Source organism: Lichenostomus cassidix, chromosome 1 (genome assembly GCF_008360975.1).
Source record: "Lichenostomus cassidix isolate B80296 chromosome 1, HeHo_3.0, whole genome shotgun sequence".
Lineage (NCBI taxonomy): Eukaryota > Metazoa > Chordata > Aves > Passeriformes > Meliphagidae > Lichenostomus > Lichenostomus cassidix.
The window spans coordinates 34,530,214-34,553,084 of NC_139479.1; the positions used below are offsets into that span (position 1 = coordinate 34,530,214).

General features: G+C 36.5%; 1 protein-coding gene across 4 annotated transcripts in view; it reads right to left on the minus strand.

Moving 5' to 3' along the window:
- Positions 1-1,038: 1,038 nt before the first annotated feature.
- The window catches only part of TNFSF13B (TNF superfamily member 13b), a 31,892-nt gene continuing 10,059 nt past the window's right edge, over positions 1,039-22,871 (minus strand). Inside the window, exons 1-7 of one of the 4 annotated variants that reach the window (XM_085056620.1) lie at positions 19,552-19,606; positions 12,684-12,862; positions 12,495-12,600; positions 4,989-5,045; positions 4,540-4,652; positions 4,291-4,441; positions 1,039-2,614 (exon numbers count right to left, since the gene is read on the minus strand). In XM_085056620.1, coding sequence (XP_084912746.1) covers positions 2,502-2,614; positions 4,291-4,441; positions 4,540-4,652; positions 4,989-5,045; positions 12,495-12,600; positions 12,684-12,862; positions 19,552-19,591 — 759 coding nt within the window. In that variant the 5' untranslated portion in view covers positions 19,592-19,606 and the 3' untranslated portion in view covers positions 1,039-2,501. Of the gene's footprint in view, positions 2,615-4,290; positions 4,442-4,539; positions 4,653-4,988; positions 5,046-12,494; positions 12,601-12,683; positions 13,097-18,207; positions 18,561-19,551; positions 19,607-22,871 lie in introns of those variants that run through there. The other 3 variants (XM_085056612.1, XM_085056594.1, XM_085056604.1) reach the window with 3 other exon arrangements.

Consider the following 22,871-nt stretch of genomic DNA (forward strand, 5'->3'; position numbering starts at 1 on the left):
TTTGTGCAGAAGCAAGTTAATTTTGAGAAAGCAAGTTTTTTCATGAAGTCAGTAAAAAGCTAATCTGACAGCAACAAAATTGCCAGATTTGTCAGTAGAAATATCTGAACAATCTGTCAAATTGCATTCTGCACACATGTGGGAGTTCTCATGGTTCACAGAAACATGGTTCACGATTTTTGTGAAGAAACTTGATGTTCAGTTTCATCCTTCTAAGGAAGGAAACACCTTTGAAATTTTTTCCTTTCAGAAGACAAAAGTTTTCCTCCTAGCCAAGTCATGCCCCAGACTTTCCAAACTTTCCAAACTTTCCTAACTTCTGCACTTTGCAGATTTGTCAGCAGCAGAAGGAAGAAATGCAGCCAGGGAAATGGCTTAAGCTAAACACACACAAGCCCACTGAAACCACTGGGGAAGCTTGCACATCAAAAGTTAAATTTGCAAGTTTAGCCACCAAGTCTCTGGAAAAGCAACAGTAACAACTTTTTTTTCTACCATCAGACAACACTAAAATCAGCAAACTTCTGATTAGAGATTCTGGGCATCATTAATGTATGTCAGCAATAAGACAACTTTCTGCATGCTAACAGTTGTTTTACCTACATGCAGCATCACACAACCTTTGTTAAACTGAGGGCTCCTGTAGAGGATTTAAAATGCCTTTTTGGAAAACTCAGCACATCAAATTTTTAATAATAATAATTAAAAAAGGAAAAAAAAAGATAAAAGAAAAAAGGAAAAAACCAAGCGGCTGCAGCTTCAGCTCCACAGCCCAAAAATAAAGACATTTTAAAAAAGGAGGACTTGCAGACATTTTGCAACTGTAGTTAAGCCTTATAAAAATTCCAGTGTAGAAATCCAATACACATATGCTTATTGCTGAAATGTCTTCTTGAAGCCCAGAGAAGATGAATTAATTGTTACATTACTTTACCATGCTTTATAATTCTGAGCTCCAAATCCCTTTTATTTATTGTCTATCACCATGAGAAATCAATCAAATCACGATTCATAAAAACAGACAAGGAGACTGAAATATACAGAGCTTCTTTTCTTTACTAAGTGAGCTTATATAACACAATTCTCAGGTCCTAAAAAAAATTTTCAAATGAAGTACAATTCATTACTTGAGGTTTTACTTTTCATCTATTCCAATAGCACTTCAATGCTTCTTTAAGATCAGGGGAGAAGTACAATAACTCCTTTGACCATACAATATTTGGGGTAAAAAAAATCATAAATACTGTCTATTGATCAAAGCAGCCAGGCAAAAGAAAAGGACATCTGTTTAGTCTTTCTACAGATCTGAATAGTTTTGTAAAACAGAGTTAAGCAACCTATTAAAAACTGCAGAAAATGCCTATAGTTAGCTCAGATTTCTGAGATACAAGTGTATTTTCTTAGTTGCATGGCTGGTTCCAGATCTACTGGATTTTTCTTTTTACTGTATTGCATAGAATGGGTCATAACACGAAGCAAGGGAAATACAAAAAATAGGTATAAAGTAATATTTCCATTAGATATATTGTTCAAAAGAAGATAAAATTCTATGTGCAAATGCCCAAGATGTATGTATGCATACATACTTTCAAATATATACAGATACATCTATATAATGTATATATATACACATCTATATATGAATGCAGAAATTATGGAGCCAGAAAGCCAATTCCATCCACTGTATTGGGTCTAATTTCACTGTTTCTTCCCATGCTAGCCTTGTTTACATAGAAGTGTACACATATTCCGTAACAAGTAGCAATGCTTTGAAGATTGACCTATTGAAGCATTTTACATCTTTTTTCCAGTAAAACTAATTCTAATTAGTAAATGCTAATAGTATTTAGTAATTTATTCACTTTTTGTTCACAGGCAAGAAGCAAGACAGTGGCTACTATTCTGTATATTTGTTTTCATTACCCCAGACATTTAGAATTTTTCCTTCCCCAGTATCTTTGGGGAAAGAAAAAACCCCCAAAACTCAGAACCCACATTACAATTTCATTTTGTTGTGAGGAATCTACTGTTCGATATTTCTTCCCCACACTTTATATACAAAATACTTTATTTATGAAATAATGAAATCTAAGATACACTTTTATTTTAGATTTCCTTTTCAATCATGGATAAAAATTTGATAGTCTCTGGTCCTGGTCATGCTGTTATTTTCTGTCAACTCCTTCTTTGATTTACCATATGGACAACAGATTGTTTCAAAGCCAAAACCTCATTGCTTTATAGTTGTTATCTAGAGTCTCCCATTGTTTAAAATAGACTGGCTTTCTGGTAATCACATGGTGGTTATACCACAAGCATATCTGGTATGTTTCCTGTTTTGGGTTTTTTTATAAAAGTTATTAGAAGAAAAGTTCTTAGAAGCCTGTGGTAGACTGGGAGAGGCTGAATCAACAGCTTTATTACAATTCAATATTTTTTTCTGACAAAGGCATAGGTAAAGAAGAAAATAGCATTAAGCATAATAGCAGAAATGAAGGGCTTCAGAGGAGTCTTACTGCACCAAAAAAAGTACCATCTCCATCCAAGGATATTTTAGCCCTTCTCCGTGGTATTGTAAGTTGAAGTTCATCCCCTTCTTCTAATTTTGCAATGCCTGGCAAAAGATTTGGAATATTTTTAAGTTAATATTTCAAACACACTGTTTTATAAATGGTATTCAAAATTCATTATGTGTTATCTTGCAAATGTAGGTATGGCTTCTTTCTTTTAATGAGTGCTTTTATCTTTAGGCACAATCTTAAGAGTTTACAGCCTATCCAAAGCAGACACTTAACATCCTCTATGAAACTGGACTTAATTTCCACTCTGCATTCAGAGTTCACTTAAGCAAACACTGCAAAAAAATTTTAACAGTGGTGTACCCAAGTTCCTCATGTTATGATGGTGAGACAGTCAAGGTCAGCAATGAGTACTACTAGTCCTAGACCACTCTGTTCCCACACTTCTGGAGGTCTTATGAGCTTTACCAACCTAATGAAGTTACCAGACATCACCTGATTCACTGCAACAAAATTCAGAGCACAAAATTCTGCTTCCTGCCAGCCTCACATCAGCTGATATGATAACCAAGAGCATCTCGCCTTCAAGTTGCAGCCACTGAGCCGAGAACATGTCTAACATCTGCTGTGACACATGCTCAACAGCATGAGGGAGAGCAGCCAGAACTGTTTTTCTGGGTGAAAAAAGAACAGCAGGAATTTGGGAAGCAGGAACCATGAAGTGGCAAGATAAAGATCCTAGTTAAGAAAGTGAAGCAGTAATGCAAGGGTAAAATCACAGCATAAGTGAAATTGAAGGTGCTTAGGTTACCAGAATGTGTGGCTGAAGGGGCAGAAAATTAAAGGAAATTTTTGGACAGCCCCAGTTTCCAGGACAAAGTATGTATTTATTTATTTATTTGGAATTTATTTTTATTTGAAAAAAATTAGCTTCCTGCCACATTGCTTTTATTTAATGCCAGTACTTGCCGACAGTCAACTCCATCACTCAGTGTCACCCACTTTTTCATAATGTATTGAAAAAAAATCTTGCTGGAAAACAATCAAAGTGAAAACCTTCAAATCCACCATAAAGGTGGAAAGACAGACAAATAAGAGATAATAAATGAGATTTTATAGGCCTTAATTGACATTAGTTCCTTCAACACTATGACAGGAATACACACATATATTGATCATTGAGCCTGCTGGACTTGCATTAAATATTTTAATTGGTCTTTCTTGTGCTGTTTCTAATTTGTGCAGTCATAAAGAGCACCTTGTAGGAATTAACTGTTTTTCATCTAACCAAAGACTAAAAATGCATTGGCTGTTATAAGGAGTAGAAATATCACAGTAAGGTATGCAAGTATTGGATGGCTAAATTCATATATGATATTTCAAAAGAGAACATAGCTCTTTAATATTTTCTTGGCATAACTAAACGTGCAATTCCACTTCTAAGCTGAACTGAGCTCTTCAATAAGGACAGTAGGTACTCCTCTTGTCTGCCTCAGGCATCTAAATGAAAGGACCAAAATGTCCAATCCCATTACAGAGTAAATGGACAGAGCGAAATTGTCCAGATCACCAAGTTAGATGCACAATCTCCAATTGCTGATACTTTATATAAAAATGTATTTTTTGAAAGTATGCTGTAATTTTGTAGTTAGCCAATCTATGAATGCAGTCCCTGGTCTTTATGAATGATACAATATACTTGCCCAGCACCGCAGATTGTATTTGATACAGCTTATTTGCAAACAAAGAAAAGGAAAATGCAGATATTTACCAGCAGTATAGCAGGAATTATTGGGATAAGACTGTGGCATGTTTTGGATGCAGCGAAACAATGTCACCAAGCTGAGATCATCACCAAACACATGAGCCTTCTTCCTCTGTATTAGGTGTCCCATAGCAAATGTTGTATCTGTATATAAAACCTATGGAAAGAAGAGGTGAAAACTTCAAACTTATTGTATAAAAGCATTTAAAAAATCCTTACAAAAGTCAAATGCTGAAATGAATTGAGCTTTCTCACCTGGCCATATATGAAAAAATAACCGGTTTCTTTGATCACTATTTTATTTCCTTGTTCTTCCAGAGCTGTTCCACGTTTAAAACTCAGGAGCCAAGGGACAATGCTTGAATCATCTGAAAGAAAAAATAATTTTGGGTAATCAGAAAGGCTATTTTCTTCATTTTCGCCTGCCAAAAATTGACAAAGCTGACATGTACATAAGATTTCCAGCGTCACTATCTGGATTTCCCCACTGAAAAGATGATATTTGCAAGAGCTGTCCAGATACAGGCATCTTCTAGATGCAGGGACCTCCTTGCTGGCTTTTGATTGTTTTGTTGTTGTTGGAGGTTTTTTTTACTTTTTAAATTTTTTGGCAAAACTCAATTACTGCTTTGAAGTTAGATAACAATTGTTGAAACAGTTATGCCATGGAATAGTTAGCTATAAATCACGGCACATATTCTTACCTTTCTGTTGGATATCACTTTTGCTGTCAGCAATCAGTTGCAAGCAGGCCTGCAACACTGAAAAGTGAAAGCATTTTGAAATCAAAGAAACAGAAGTCAGTAATAGAATAGAGTAAGCTTATGAAACTACTTTAAGGGGAAAAAAAAGAACATGAAAGAAATCTCTCAGTCTCACCAATTGCTTTAAAACAGAACATATTGTTTTTAACACAGATCTTACTCAAGTGTGCAAACCCAGAATTCCTGTCACAACACATACTAGATGACTTCCAGAGGTCATGCAGCTAAGCAGGAGGTCTCAGGCAGCAGCGCAAGAAATACTTGCTTGTTTTAATATCTGATCCTAATATAATTATGTAGCTGTAAGTCAAATGATCTAGAAACCATCAGGTCAATCAGCCTTGTTAATTTTCCAAGCAAAAGCTTGAAAAAAGCCCCAATCCCGCCAGCTATGATAGAGAACAGATTTTCTAACTGTTTACTGCGTTATTTAGAGAAGTTACTTTCCAGTTGTATTTGCTGTAAATTATTAGTCATATAAATGGGTTGTATGGTACTTTCATAAAAAAATTCTCAAAATTCACATATATGTACTTTCAGTATGTTTTCAGATACACTTAATCAAGGGGGAAAATAGAGAAATGACTGTTAGCAAATAAATGCACACATAACAAATAGCTTAGTATCTGTCAAAATGTGTTGCTCAAAACTGTAGAGACTGGTGACACTAATGAGAAATGAGGAGTTTGTTCAGAGAAAAAGACTGCAGAATGTTAACATATAGATTTGCAAGTGAAACAAAAATCTTGAAAAAAAACCTACTAAGCATAAACGCCATGCAACAGAATAAAAGGAAAAAAAAATAGCTGCATCTGCTTGGAGCAGATTTTAATCAAAACATCTGCTTCTCATGCTACTTTGAAGGATGGAAAACTGAGTACTAACATTTACTGCACTTGACAGTGACCAAATGAATTTATTAAGGGTAAAGAGAAGAAAACTCTGCCATGGATTGCTCCATTTTGTTTACCACTTTTCCAATAAGAAGGCTGTGGGTCAGATTTGGCTACACAGATTTGGCTATAATGGGCAATACCATGGATCTGTGGAAACATGTTTCTACATCTGTCAATGGTACAGCAGTGTCAGCTGGCAGCACACAAAGATTCAAGTGCACATCTGGGAATGCTCCAATGTCAGAATGATCACACAGCCTGCAAGCCCTATTTATGTTCATAGGAATGCTATCCTCCAAACTCCTGTCTCCTACACTGAAATGGTCCTTGAGTCCTACCAATAAACATCAATAATGTGCTGCAATCTATAGATTTTGAGCCAAGAATTTAAAGGCATTTGAATTATCTACCTTCTGGTAAGGAATAAACAATCCCACGCCAACACAAAACTATAAAAGGTATTATATTTCGGGCATTTTTCTATCGCGCTTGTGAGCAAAAGAGTTTCCTGAAAAATAAACTTCCAAATAAAATCAAAATGAGGTTTTATGGACACCCACAACACAGCACATCAGGCAATTAATTTCACAAGGTATTAACTCTTCTTTGGAACAAAATGCCTTCCTAGTGAATGGAATTTGCTGATTTCCCTAGTATTTCAGAAGCTAAATCAAAAATTTAATTTTGGCTTTTAAAAGAGCTCACTAGTGTGGCCACTGGATTTTCCACTAACCAAACGAGAGGATTTGTGATTATTCCCACTAACCAGCTTCTATCCAGTTGGATACCAGTGAGTAGTGTCTACACGCAGTAAAAGTTATGGCTACTTTAGTAACTCTTGTTAAACCTACTCTGCAAACTTGGTTGGCATTCTTGAAACTATCCTAATTCTCACTTTGCAAGTCTGGATTTCTGTTTCAGCAGGTTGCAGCACTGAAATTCTAGTCAGCATTGCTGAGAACTGCTCCACAGTAATTAAAACCTGCAAGATCTGCACAGTTTCAGATCATCTCCATATTTTTAAAATACATACCAGCTCTACTTTATTCCACAGACATCAGTTTACACTTAATCTCTTAAAAAAAAAATCTGTGTCTTTTCTTTTAATACATACAGATAGGAATAAGCCTCGACAGAATGTAGTAAGCTTGTTTTTGGAGAAAATGGATGCAATAGTGTCATTCACAACAGTAAGGAAAGAGAAACTAGCAGTGGTCATTTTACCTAAAGATACAAAAGACAAATAATATCTAAAAAAAGTGCTTGAGGGATTGAACAATAGCAGAAGCCAAGATTGACACATAACTATTTCGAATATATACAAGTACTTCCCTTTGACTTCTGTGGAACTACTTACATAATCAAAGTTAAGTAATTCATTGAAATAAATTCCAAGTAAAAAACACTACTACTACAACAATACTAAGGAGAAGATATGGATATACAAAGTATATTTTATGGGTAAATTAACAAGAATTTTCAGTAGAAAGTTAAGGTTGTTAAGAAATGCTAGCAATTCTATTTCAAGAAGTACCCTAATCTTACCTTAAGTACAATATGAAGAATATATGTATTAAAAAATACATATTGAATAGTTGCTATTGGTACTGAGCAGCATAAATCAAAAGCTCTACCTGAATGTCTTTCAGCCCAGTGTAAATCAAACCTGAGCACCACCTTTGTAGTCTAAATGGTTTTTGAATAATTAATAATGAAAGCAGAAAACAGGATGAATAAAAGACATCTTTAAAAAGTGTGAAAATATCTAGACTGAGTAACACCATGAGATCTACTTGTATGAAAGTGTATCTAGAATGATAAAGCACGCCCCATCTTCTTGTGACTTTGTATAATAGCTTTGCTTTGATGAACATTTTCTTTTTCTGCTGATTTTAATTGCTCTGTAGGCTGTTAGTTGTCAGAAGTTAATTTTGGAGTCTGTCTTATTTCATGAACAGAGGACCACACTCTAAAGAAGTTAGTCTGTCCACATGCCTTTAAAAACTACAGTCAGCACATGAAATTATATATTCTCTACTCGTTGAGCAATATAGCCACAATTTAAAAATAAACAACTAGCTTTTTCTGCAGGACAGCAACAGAGCTTTCTGCATATCTCCATGATTTAAGACCTTATATGGGTAAAAAAAAAAAAAATCCCTCACATGCAAATATTGAAATTATTTAAATTGCATAATTTTAATATTTTGCAATCTCACTTAATGATCCATCCAAACAAAATTTCAAGTTTACTATTTGTGAGTTCATGTATACTATTTAAACTTTTGATATCTGAGGCCTGAGACATCTGTGCCAATTTTTGCTGAAATAAAACCTAGGAAAACCCCTGACCTTGAAAAAAAAACCCAGACCTGCTTATTTAGGTTCCTTTTTGGTCTAGATCTGTTCTCTGTAGGCTTCCCAAAGCACATTTAAACACTAGACAATTTAATTTACAAATGACAAGCATGTTCTTAAACCATTTGAAGTTCTTCTTCCCTTCTTGATTTCTCATCACAAGAGATCTTAATCTAGGTTTTGCTTGTGCATTTTTATAAACTGCTATTCATGAACTCTATTCCAGCAGAAACCAGGACTGGTTAGTTTGGTGCTTTTTACTAGAGATGTCTTTATATGTCATTAATTTTGGATTCAATCAGTTCCTGCATTAAAATGCCTTGATAATAATTGCACGTATGACTCAGATCTAACAAATATCTTCAAAGTACTGCTAGCATTATTTTGGCATTTACAGAATTGCAGTAACATGTTACAATCAGAAAAAACAATGGGATTTATTACTAGGAATTAAGACTTCTATTATACAGTATAATGCAGTACATTGCTTGTAAAAATTAGAGCCCATTTGGTGTATTTTTGATTGTAACTTGTTATTGGCAATTCTGTAAATGCCAAAATAATTTGCATCAAGTAATTTTCTATCCTTTTGCATAGAAGGGTCCATTTCCTTTTGAATTAGACTGTTGTCAGCAGAAACAAATAAGGATAATATATATTTTCAAGAAGTAGACCTTTTTTAATTTTAATTTTATATTTGACCTGTTCAAACAATAAAATGCGAAGTATTGTGAATATTTGGTAAGGCAATTTTATCTGTGGCATTTGTTTAAGCTAGTAACAAAAGCTTACATCTCAATGCAAAGATCACCAAAGTCAAATACCATTTGTAAAACTTATTGCTATCCCTCTGTCACAGATATCTAAAGCAAAAACATACAGAGTCAAAACAGTTCTAAGCAAAAAATGTATCAATTTTTCAGTACAGCAGTTTCATCAAGAGCAATGGCAAAATTCTCACACCATGCTTGCAAGACAATAGTTATTTCCCATTGACACAACTGATATTGGAGTAGAAACTGAGAATTGCTAGCAAAAAAAAAAAAAAATTGCCAAGCCACATGCCAGGTTACCCTGCCTCATTGATTTGCAGAATTACATGGAATTGCTCCTCAGCTCCTACATACTTGCAATCAGACTGGGTGACATGGGCAACCTCAATACACCAAAGTACATGTAGCCCATGGGGGCTCCAATCTGAGCCCAGCAGGTCACTTGAATTTGAGTTTACAGAAGACCTGATTCTCACCTCCTAGACCACGGGAATCAGAATCCCACAATAACGATCAGAATGAGGCACTGAGGGAGTGTGAAAATGAAACTTGACTTTCATACATTGACTTAGGCAACAGGTCCTAAATCTTGTTCAGGTGAACATGCAGCTTAGAGAGAAACACAGAGGCAATGCAATCAATAATTGTGAATAGAGTATAAAATTCAGGAGAGGTTTTTGTTGTGCCCTGATCTTCTTCCACAGATGAAACTTATGAAGAGAAAGATAAAAAGAAAAAGTATATCTTTTGTTAGGTGTCCTGATATGACATTTGTCAGGAGTGCACGTTTCAAAATCACCAATTACCTCCTACTCATTGTATCAAGAACTCTGGTTCTGACTGCTAACTGTGCAGCTTTATTTGGAATTGATGCTTGAAACACTTCTCTTCAACCTACTCAAGCAGGAAATTTTCCCAAGTCACAAAACGTGCAACTACTGATGACTAATAGTTTGATGTGTTAGCAGAGACAAATGCATACCCCATAGAATAAGAAACAACATTGTGTTAAATCCACTTCCATTCAATTGTCCTTTTAATTAAAATGCTAATTTGTGGCCACTCGTATGTATTAAAATGGAAATTCTGTTTTTTCAAGAAGGGCTGTGCTGGGTCTAAAAAGAGAATGATGGGGCATCCATTCCTGGAATTTAATGATTATATTCTAAAAATTCCAGAACGGAATGATAATTATTTAGAAACAAAATAATAGTTCTATATTTTACTTCTGCTCTCTTGAAGCACAAGAGAAGTAATTATGCATCAGTGATGTTTTCAAGTATTAACTTTCTAAGGAACTGATCCATATAAAAGTAAAATGCTGGGTCAACAATTAATTATGAAATCAGACTCTACTTTGAGACCTTGCTGAAGCCAACAGAAATAGGACAACAACAGGCACTTCACTCAATACCCTAATTTATTTGCCATTATAACAGAACGGGTGCCACACACCTGCAGGACAATTTGGAGACTGATGGGATTCTATATACCCAGATATGGATGTCAAAAGATGAAAATGCACGGCTTATAATTCTGTGTGCATGACCAAGTAGTAGGCTGGATTCAGCACCATGAACAACACCATGTTTAACTCACTCTGCTAAAACAACCTTTGATATAAATGCAAGATTGGCAATTTACTTTTCTTTTTTATATACAAAAATATGAGACTCATGCTAGAAAACATTTCTGTAATAGGTCAACTTATGTGGCTTTCCCCTTTAAAATGGATGTTCATATTCTGTCATCCATCCTAAACATTCTTAAAGTCATCCGTACCTTAAAAAAGTTTACAGAAACAAGTGGCTTAAATGAAATTTTATGTGTTGGAGGTAAATAGGTATAATCAGAGGTGGCTATATGATGAGAAAAATCTTTAATCTACTCAGAAGCACAGAGGAGCCCCAAACTCTGCTTACCTCAAATAGCAATAAGACTAAAGATTAAAGCTATTGTGAAGGAAACTGGATCACTTGCAGAGTATTAATGCTCTAACATTCATTTAAAAAAACGCTTATCTTTATTTTTTATTATATTTGAAATTTAGTTCACTAGTTTTTATTTTGGAGTTGCTAGGGTGGGGAGGGCAGGGAAGCTCTGTGGTTCCTGTGATAGGAAACAGGCTACAAGAAATACACTTTAAGCAATCATGTCCCCAGCCCTGTTTGCGAAATCTTTCTTAGCCAAGATCCTGAATCAAAGATTACTAATGAAATAGAATAAATCTCATATAAACCTGTGGATTTTAGGTGATATCCTAAATTAATGGGTTTTTTGAGACTATTTGAAGTAGTGTGATTATACTCTAGAATTTCAATTTCATTTAGCTTACTGATGCTTAAGTGAAACACATTTCATGTTAGTTGCTCACTGAGAAACACATCTTAAGCAAAGCTTCATTTAGTCTTTACCTACAATTTACTCCATTTCAACTTCTCTAAATAGTTAATAAAGATATCGGTTGTCATCAGTTAAAACAACATAAAAGTATACATAAGAGGAGTGAACTGATTTAGCAACTCAGGAATATTTTTAGTTACTCAGTGCAATTGGAGTATGTGTGCAAACCATTATGATAAAATTCTGCATTTCATCTTACAAGGTCTCATTGTGTTTAAAAAAAAGAAAGAAATGCATTTTATCCCCAAAGGAAACAAATATATCCCATTAATATTTTAACCCAATAATACACATCAGAGGTCTTTTATGGAGCACAGTTTTCAGTATTCTTTGCAGAATGTTTTAAAAAGGAGAGCCATGTATAAAAAAATCTTACTGGATAGGTATTCCTTTATTAATTTTCTATCTAGTAATATGTTGTTTTAATGTAGAAATTATGCTAAACTCTAAATTCTTTGGAGTCTGCCTCTTTTGGCAGGTACAAGCCAGCCTTTCTCCTTGAAATATCCTACTTCCCTAAAGTTCTCATTACTTCTCTCTTTTAGTGTGAGCATGTTTCCCAGAAAAGTGAATTGGCATTTTTATTAATAGATTTCCCTCTCTACTATTGATCAGAGAGAACTGAACAACAGAAAATCTGAAAGATTTGAAGTTGCCTTTCTCAACTCTAACACATCATGCAGATGTGGGATCTAACATTCGAAGTTCAACCTGCAGATAGCATAAATATCTGATGCCTTAAACAGTATGTCCCCAGTCATTGCAGGAGTGTTGGACTACATGGTCTTTAAAGATCCGTTCAAACCCAAAACATTCTGTGATTCAGTATTCTATCCATTGAGAGAATATGCCCATGGGTAACACCATTCCTCCAGCAATAATTTTCAAAACCAGAATGGGCTCTGGAAGCATGAATCAACTGATAGGAGAAAGAAAACATGAATCAAACATTCCTGCTTTTCTCTAGAAGGTATCCAACTGTGGCCTCCCAACCCACTCCATCAGCTCGCATTTACCTTTTTCTTCTGCGTTGACAACAGACCGTCTGCCCCTGTTTCTACTCCCGTTCCAGATTTCCTTTTGGATGCTCTCAGCAGGGCCAGTACCAGGAAGCCTGCTCTCCTAACAACCAGAAGCAACACTCAGTGAAAGCAGCCCCACATTGGTTTATGCCCTGCAAGTCAAAAGCCACCCCTCGAGCTTACCTGCCTGGCAGCAGCTGCAGACACTTGCAGGAAGGAAGAAACAGGGGTACCTGCTTTGTTTTCATCAGGGGACACGAGCGGCTGGTCTCGCGGAGACCTTGCCTGAGCGCTGTAGATCAGCTCGCTGCGCAGAGCTTCTAGTTCTGTTTTCAGGATGATAACATGGTAAAGAGACACTGCTGCAAGACAAGAGGACAGGAGCATTGCAAGCCACAGGAATGGGACAGAAAAAGGTCCCGTGGTGCCTGAAACAGCACCAGGGAGGGCAGAGGGAGAGGAGGCGGTATCCTTCTGTTGGATGACGTGCACACAGTCCACGGATTTCATCGCTGCTCTTTCCTTACTAAAGCCAGAGGGAGAGTTCAGCTGTCTCCTTCCGAGGTGCAATCCATGTTAGCAGTTGCTCTCTGAAACTAAGGGCATCCAGAATAAGTGAACAAAACGCCCAGATCATTTCCTGTCATATGAAGCCGTAGATAGCACCATTAAACTTAATGTACACAGTGAACGTCTAGGATTCTGTCTTTGCTTTGTTTTCACCTCTCTGTGCTGCATTTTGGAAATGAATACTTTCTCACAAGCTGCTTGGTCAATCTACCTTCCTCCTTTCACTTTCCACTGGTTATTTATGTGGCAGCTTGCTATAGCCATTTCCCATAATCTTCAAATTTAGGCACAGCCAGAACCACCGGTAATTTTGAGCCTTATCTAGAAGTGCAGAAACCATGTAAAGTTTCCTGGCAGCATTTCATCCAGTTCTACTTAAAAGACATACACGTATGATAGGCCTGTGCCTCTGCGTGTGAAGGTATACAGATGTACTGTGTATATGCATCATACCATCTATATGAACGTATCTATATTAATATCCAAAGTGCCGAAGTGCCAATACGCCTACAGAGGAGACAAATTATTCAATATAAAATTTTTGTCCTTTCCTAAAAACAGCAGTGAAGAATACTCCCAGGTATGAGTCACAAATTACTGGTTTCTCAACTGTATGAAGTTGCAGATTCTGCAGTTCAGTTCATCAAACTAACTTGAAAAGAGATGACATTTTATTAAACTTTTCTAATAAATACAGTTTCTCTACAGAATTCAAGAACATGGATTAATGAAAAAGGGAACACAGGAGCAGCGAGAGGAAATTTTGCAGGGGGAAACTAGGAGAGGTAAAAACTAGAGGATAGAAAACAATAAGAGAAGAGAAATAATAACAGGAGGAAAGGGAAAATAATTACTTAGAGAAATTAAAAATAAACACAACCCAAAATTTAAACGTGTGCTGACAACACTCAGGTGAATATTGAGTGTCTGAGTTAAGTTCATGTTTTAAGATTTTACATGTTCTTTCATCTTAAAACCCTATATCAGGAATTCCTTTCTCCTCTGCAAAAGCAAGGCTGCCTAGTTATCCCACACATGTTCATATGCTTTCTGTATTATCTTCTCACAAAAAATTCAACTTTTGCTGCTTTGTTAAAAGTTCCAGCAGTCTTGGACAGAAGAAAAAAGATAAACAGCATCACAATTATGGCTAAAATCAGCAGGTCAACCCGTCCTACTATGTCAGTTAACTTTATCTTTGCAAACGAGAAAACTTTTACAGGTCAGTCCAAATACTGTGTAAGAAATCCTGACTACAGCACCAATCAGAGTAGTTTAGATCAAGTTCAGATCAAGTTAATTCTGTTGGGAAGGAGAAGGAAGAAGGAAGAACAATAGAGTAACAACTTCCGTAGCTCCTTCCTCTTCTGTTTCTTAAGACAACAAGTAATTTAGTAAGATTATAAGTTTTATCATCTTCTGTTGTGATGCAAGGCACTCTTTCCCTTATTTTGTCACCTCTAACAATCACACACATCCTACACAGACAAGTAAATCTGTTCCTAAATGCAAAGGAAAAAATATACCATGTATCTTAGCTTGCCCCTAGAAGCCACAAATACACTGTGAGAAATCATACAGGAATTGGTATGGAGTGGAAAAAATAGAACACCATACCATTTCTGTTCCTATTTTCAAGACTAAGTCAAGCTGTAAATGGGGGGCTACATTTTGAAGCAAATTTAATAAAGTATTTTTGAAGGAAATTTAATAAAACTTAACATGAACTAATGTAGGGTTTTTTCAACAGAATAAGCAATTATTAGAACTAAGCAGACATGCCTTCAAGTATCCCTAGACATAAGAACATTACCAGCCTAGTACTGACTGTTCCAAAAATAAAAAATAATGTGACAGTTGGAAAAGAACTGCTATTTTAGAAAATGAAACTGAGTGAGAGAATAAAAGTTATAACTAGCTATTCAGGAATACCAAGAAACTATTGGCCAGTGAGGTCACTGCACTCATTAATGTATCAGAAAATAACAGGCAGGTATATAAATAGCAGTGCTGTAGCCACTTCTAGAGAAAATAGGCTGTTCCCAGCCTCCACACCTTCTGTAAATGGGGTCATTATCTGGGCTGACAAAATAACTGTGGTGACACAGAGGACTTCTGTAAGACATCTGGCTCTGTCTTGCTTATTATTCTGATCAATGAGAATTTCAAAGGGGAGATAAGGAAAATCACAACAGCCCACACATGGAAAAGTGTTCAATTCAATAAGCATTTGTAGTTGAGTATCAAAGTGATTACTCTGTTGGCACACTTGTGTTGTTCTGTAGATTTATAAGCAGTTATGTGGTTTGAAACAAAATGTAACTTCAGACATCTTCTGTGATGACAAAAATGGTGGAACAAAGAGTAGTGACAGTAAGAGACCAGTTGTGAAAACCAATATGGATTACCTACAAATATACTTAGTTGAACAACTTCTGTTTTAATATAATCAAAGGGAGCTTTCATTAATTGCAGATCGCTAATTGGATTAAAGTAAATCACAAAAAAAAAAACCCCACAAAAACCCCAAAACAAACCCAAACCAAACCAAACCCCCATGCTAGCTGCAGAGTTTACAACCAGGAGTTGGTGCCTCAATGCCTGCCACTGTGTCTTGTCATAACACACTCTGCTTATGATTCCTCTTGTTGGCAGAGCTGCAAAGTGGTCCTTAGCCTGCTTAAAGCAAAGTCAGTAAGGTTAGCACGTGCTGTTTCTACTCTGTTTTAAACTAAGGTGTGACTAAAGAGGACTAAGGAGTGCTCAGATCAGCTTCCCATTAGGAGACATGGGAAGGTGATGGTTTCAGCAGAACACAAGCTCTCAGGGGAATATTCTTGTTGAAATAGAGGTGTACTATTTGGATATATATGCTGAGGGAAAAGAGCATCATGCTTTTATATTGACAAATTTGTTTGCATATAGCTAATACTGACAAAACTGAACTATAGAAAACGTGAAAAATCCAGAATGAATATAAGAGACCTAAAGAACTCATCTTGGAAAGGGTACTCAGTTTTTGGTTAACAGCCTGCTTCTACTGGGAAGCTTCCCTGAAAATTCTTTTATGGATATACATATATTTTATGGATGTACAAACATTTGTACCACATCAACAATTTTTGACTCAAGACACACATGCAGGCAGAAAAACCTTGGGGGCTGCCTCCAGACCAGTTCAAAGCAGCATTTTCCAAATTATTTCTAGAAAAGAAAATGTCACTGCATTAAACTGCAGAAACCTGGCCATCTAAATCCGCAAGCAAATAAGAACAAACAATAAACAATAAAGGTATTCTGAAAACATGGTCCTAATTTGAATGCATAGTACATGATCTGTGCATACACCATATCATCTCCTTAACCCAAAGGATGAGCTATGTTGAACATTCAGATTAACTGATTAAAAAAACCTCTTTAATTTTGGCAAGGAAAACTATTAAGAAATGCCTTGGCTAGTCTAAGAATTCTACTTAACCAAGTCTTTTATTTCCAGAAAAAACAGCAAACTTTTAGGTAATATTAAAAATAATAAATAAATGAAAACCAAAACCCAAGACATTACCACTGAAGATTCTTAAAGATGAGAATGTCTCACTACAACACAACAAAATGGGTTCCTGAACAAAATTAATGTTGGTTAAACCATCCAAGATGTTACAGCAGAAACAAGCCCAGTAATTTTATACAGGTAATTAATTTTTTCATTTCCATTATCCAGAGTATCAGATTAAATGATCAAGATGTGTCCTGCTAACCTGCAAACTTCTAAAAGATCAGCATTACATCTCTGGGGAACCAAGGCAGAGATAGCAACCAATCACACAGGAAATTTGTGGTTGGACCAGAAACTGAATTCTTGATTTCCTGAAATCCAGTAATGTACTTTAACCACAAGAGCATCTTCTTTGTGGGGGAGGAAAAAACCCATAATGAAGTTTAATGAACAAAAGAGAAGCAGCTGATATGATTATCAAGGCTTGGGTAAAAACCCAATTTACTGAAGAAACATGAAAGTTCACTTAAAAACAAATACTCTGTTTTTAAAGAGGAGGTTGTGCAGATGCTGCAACCTAGAGACCCAAGCAAGTGTGTCAAAGGCCAGCTAAAAGTATGCCTCCAGTGGCAAGGGTCCAGCTTCACATACTTCTGAAGCAGCCACAAAATGGTCCCTGAGGTTATTATGAGACAGAGACCACGGTATCTTGCCTTACCATACAAGACAGTGCAGAACAGATAGAGGAGCACAGAATTAGCAAATATTCCATCTGAAATTTTCCATTTAATTTCAAATCCTTTCTGAAGATGGACAAAAAAGGAGGATGATTTTGGAGGAGATTAGAATAAACCCTGTACTATAGTTTTCTGCTATTAAAGAGATCTGTATGAAGAGTATTCACAGATACCCCTCTCAAACAGTACACATTCCCTTCAAGAACACTTAATTAGTTCTTTCAGCCATTAACTACAATTTACAACAATTTACACAGTAGCAAATCCAGGCAAGTTCTGCCTCACAAATGAATCCAAAAAGCACTCTATTTCTGGATACTCCACTCCCGTGGCTGTGTATCTTCCCTCTTATTTTAACTCCAAGGATGCTGTTGAATACCTTGCAAGTAAAGGATGTGTAATACAAACAGTTAAAGCCCTATTAAATAAATTACCTTGTTAAAATGAAAACAAAAATTCCTATGAGATTTTTCTAAAGCGAAAAGGGTAGTCTTTTCTCTTTGCCTCAAAATTTCAAAATTGCTGAGGATAACACAAATGTCTCTACACATCTTAGATATGCCATCCTTGATTTGTTCCTTACAGTATTTTATTTCTCTAGATTTCTAGACAATGTGGGTCCAAATGCATACTACACAAAGTAAATCTGCAGCTGACTTGCAGCCGTTGTCACTTTTACATGGTTATTACAGTGCTTTCAAAGAGAAAAGGAAGTGACAGGAAAAGCAGTTATTATAGGTGTCTTTCAAAGTATGCAGCAGAGCCAGCAAGAAACAGAAAACAATTTTTAAAACATATAAAATATGAAAAGACAACCCAGGATTTATATAATACAGCAGCTTAACGCCAGCCTCCTTCCCTTCCCCCCCTCCATCCCCATGATTTTATAGCAATTGCCTCTTACTGCCCAGGGTAAAAGGAGCTCTGTCATACAGCTGAAGCCCACTTCTCTTAGAGTCTCACTGGCTTTGCTATCCAGCAACATGGAGTACTGCATTCCTCCACCTCTTTGACACTGTGCAACTTAAAAAATTTTGCACAGATGGGCTGAAAATGCATTTGTGTGGTAATGAAATAAACACAGAGCCATGGCTCTTCATGTGGGAGTGGCCACTGCTACTGCTGCAGTCTGGAGACCTTCAATAGAGGGCACAGGACAAGGATTCCAGTATTTTCAAATCATAATGTTATTTCTTTATAGCTGCATGTAATTGCTACACTGTCCCTGAGTCCTAGAGGACAGAAAGGAAAGAGTGCTCTGCTTGACCTTTCCCTTTGAATTTTTGTAAATAATTAGCCCACACCAGACGGTAAGTGTAATTCAAACCAGCTGTAGAACTTCCTTTCCTTCGGTCTTCAAGCAGCAAAATCCATTCCTCAGTTACTTGTCAAAACTAGCAGCAACATCTCTCTGAACTTGGTATGTGAATGTACTTATATTTCTGTAAGCCACCTTGCAGCTTTGCATTATTCAGCTCATTGCTTCAGATTATTAAATATGTATCTCTGATCAGGAGTAAAACCATGTTCTGTAATACAGTAAAACCAACTCTGCTCTTAAGCTGCATTGCCTTTCAGAGAAAGAAAAAATGCTGTTTTTCCAAGACATACAAGAGTTATTCTGCCCCCATCCAAGCTGAAGCATAACAAATTAATCACATCAATGTTTTCAAAACAAATCCAGAAAATAATCAGTGTATCTTCTTTATCTACTTACAGAGACAGAACTTGGTACAAAGTCTAAAATTATGATCCTGAATAGGGTCCAACAAGAAATTTAAAGCTGAAGCACGTTCAATACCTCTGGAGCAAATAATTTTTTTCTAAATCAATGGCTCAGTATTTTCTCGAAACCTTATCTACCTATATTTGAACTTTTTAACAGACAGCAAGACTTTGGTCTAGGTTTCATTTCATAGTCATGGAATGACCTGGGTTGGAAGGGACCTTAAAGACTATCTTGTTCCAACATGCCTGCTGTGGAGCAGGGACATCTTCCACTAGATCAAGTCGTTAAGAGCTTCATCCAGCCTGGCCTTGAACGCTGCCAGGGATAGGGCATCCACACCTTCTTTGGGCAACATGTTCCAGTGCCTCACCACCTTCACAGCAAAGAACTCCCTCTGAATGTCTAATTTAAACCTACCCTCTTTCAATTTTAAGCCTTTCCCTCTTGTCCTGTTGTTGCCTAACATCAAAAGAGAAAAACTCTTGCAACACTATTAAAATAGTAAAATAAAAAGCAGACCTTTATCTGGAAGCTTGTCCACAGGTGTCCTGGTGTTCATGGGCACACCAAGAACTAGATTTCTACAATTTTATAAGTTTAACAAATTAGCATATTTAACAAATGTTGTCCAATTAGAAGAGCAGTTGGTTAGGTAATTTTTCCCCAGGTGCTGCCCCATTGGAGTTGGTCCAGGGCTTATTTGTCCCATTTTCTTGTTGTGTCTTCTTCTTGAAAATAAGACTAAACAGTATTTTAGGAATGTGCTAGAAGGTTATCTTATTGTTCTAAAATCTAAGAGAAAGGGTAGGAAGAACACTAGGAGCTACATAATTACATAAGAGTATTCTACAAAGCTATGAATATATTAAAATTACATAAAAAAGCAAGAATCTTTAGGCATCAATGTCACTACGTGACCTTGTTAAAAGCCTCACCATCTATCTTGTAGCCTCCATTCAGATACTGGAAGGCTGCTATTAGGTCACCCCAAAGCCTTTTCTTTTCCAGGCTGGAAAATCCCAAGTCCCTTAGCTTTTTCTCATAGAAGAGGTGATCCATCCCTCTAGTCAACTTGGTGTCTTTCCTTTGGACTCCCTCCAAAAGCTCAGTGCCCTTCCTGTGCTGAGGAATCCAGAGCTGGATGCAGCACTCCAGCTGGGGTCTCACCAGAGAGGAGCAGAGGGGCAGAATCCCCTTCCTCGCCCTGCTGGCCACACTGCTTTTGATGCAGCCCTGGACATGCTTGTTTCTAGGCTGTGAGTGTACCTTGCTGGGTCATATCCAGCCCCTCATCCATCCCCAAGTCCTTCTTGGCAGGGCTGCTCCAATTTTGGTTGAGATGTTCATATGCCCTCAAGAATGTTTTCTAGGATTTAATCAGTACTTGCGAATTCTGAGAAAAATTCAAATATGGTGTTTTGCCTGATATGAAGGCCTATACCTAACTGCTAAGAAAATGAATATAACATCATGAGACATTCCAGGACACAGTTTATGTTGCACTTTGTAGCCCAGCTGCTTATCAACTTTCAAGTAAGAAAAAGCAAATGCAAGACTTGTGTTCTCCAGAATAGCACTACACAGTAAGTTTTAGTGACATAGTTCACAAGACAGCAACCTGCTTCTCATTCAGGGCAGTATTCACATGAAGTACCCAAATCTGGACTTGTTCCTGCACTGTCATTTCTTTCTTTATAAAAATGACAAATATCTTTTTTTTTTCCCCTTTAGAATTAATAGGTATCTTGAACAGAGTGTCCAAATGTACCACACCTACACCCCACACCCACTGCCCTGTTTCCTAGGTACTGGGATAAAAATGAACTATAAGCCTTGCAGTAATTCAGGAGAGGACACACATTTTGCAGTTTTAGAAAAGACAGCAGTAAGCCCTTATTTTCTGGGTATTTCATATAAACCATGCTGAATCAGAGCAGAGGTGATACAAGCTTTCTCTATAAGAGAGTAGAAATTGCTTGGGACTGAGTGTCCCACTGCAGCTACATGAATTAACTATAAATCTGAGTTTTAAATCCACTGCAGGATTTAAAATCTACATTTAAAATATTTCCAGCTTAGGTGGCAAAACTAGTCAGAAATACTTCAAAAAACTTCCTAAAGGACATAAAATATAGACCATTTCTCAGACCCCCAGACAATAGAGAACTTTTGAAATGCAGAATCTGTTCGGAAGTGATGGAGACCTACCATATACCAGTTTTGCTTATTAACACTTCCTGAAAGTGAGGATACATGACAAAGCTTAGAAGCATACTTGTAATATATTTTTCCCCTGCTGTAATAGTTTTCCACAAAGGCCACATCTAGCAATGAAGATGTCTAGTTCATGTGCTCTGGCTTTAGTAAGTGACTAAAAATTGTACCTTGGGGTTGATGTTACCATGCAGACAAAACTACTCCTTCACACACACTGAAGACAGGCCACAAACTAGAACAAGACATTAACAGCACTTTTAATGTATCAATTTATTGCATATGTCAGTACATAAAAATAGAAAAGTGTTTTTTGTAAAATTAACTTTATTGTAAAAACCAACTAGAATGAGAATGTAAAACTTTGCCACAATTAGCACATATACAATAACATTTAAGCTTTGTCTACAAAACTTAAGAATACTTTATAAGACAATTTTGCCTTAACTATATGTTAAAGAAAAATCAAATAAAAAGCTTGCATCTCATAATCAGTAACTGTTTCTGAATTCAAAATACAAGTGTTATTTAGAACTTCCATATGCTATCTCTATTTACACTTCTGCGGGGTTCTACTTTAAATTATACTAGCAGGATGGCATTGCAAATTATACCTAATGGGATACATCAGGCTGATCCAACTACATGCAAGAGGCACTGATTTTATATTTGGCAGAAGTGCCCCTAGCAAAATCACCTGTCATTACTAAAAATAAAAATGTACTTTTCAAGAATTGAATTATGAAATACAAATGGAGGTACGTCTGCATCTTTTTGCTAACAGAAGAGACCATACCCTGGACTCTCAATTCAGCTTTGCATTCTTTACTGTGAACATCCAATGTGACCCAAATTATTAGCTTAGAGATGCTGATATGCATATTTTGTATAAATAGTTAATCCTTCTACCCTTCAGCTGAGAGATTGTCCGTAGCCTACCAAATGCATTTGTGCTCTATTTCTAATTTTACCTGAGAAATGGACATGAGGGCAGCTAAACCAGTTAATGTTTCTCCAGAAGAAAGCACAGCTTATCTCTCTGCATTTCACAGTTCAGAAACAAATCCTGGGAATGTAAACTTGGGTTAGTAGGAAGCCTCAAGTATTTCCACTAATTAAAACCACACACATGTGTGCACACACAAGGTCTTATGCTTCCTTACAAGGAACTCTACTGCTACAGCTGTTCAACTCCTGCCCCCGCCACAACTTTGTTTTCATTTGTTTTTTTAACTTAAATTTCCTCTTACAAAACAGAAAATTCCTTTAATGAGCATATTTAAACTAAGGCTTTCTTACAAACCTGTGAAAAGAACTCGACCTCTTCCAAAACTAGAAATTTATATGTACAGGACCAATATTTGGGAAACACCTATACACAAATGGATACTGTTATGGGAAAACATGTAACAGTATTAAATAAAATAAATGCAACAGTATTATAACATACCTTTTGGCAATTTAAGGTTATTATTACTACGTTGTTTGCAGTTCAGTTTTTAGCAGCAGATAACTGTGGTTTCCATCACACAGTCCATAAAATAAGAACAAGTCTTGACTTGTCAGAACAAGTTTCCTCCCCCTCCTTCCTCCCTCCCTTAAAGAATTGTATGCAGAGCAGTAGA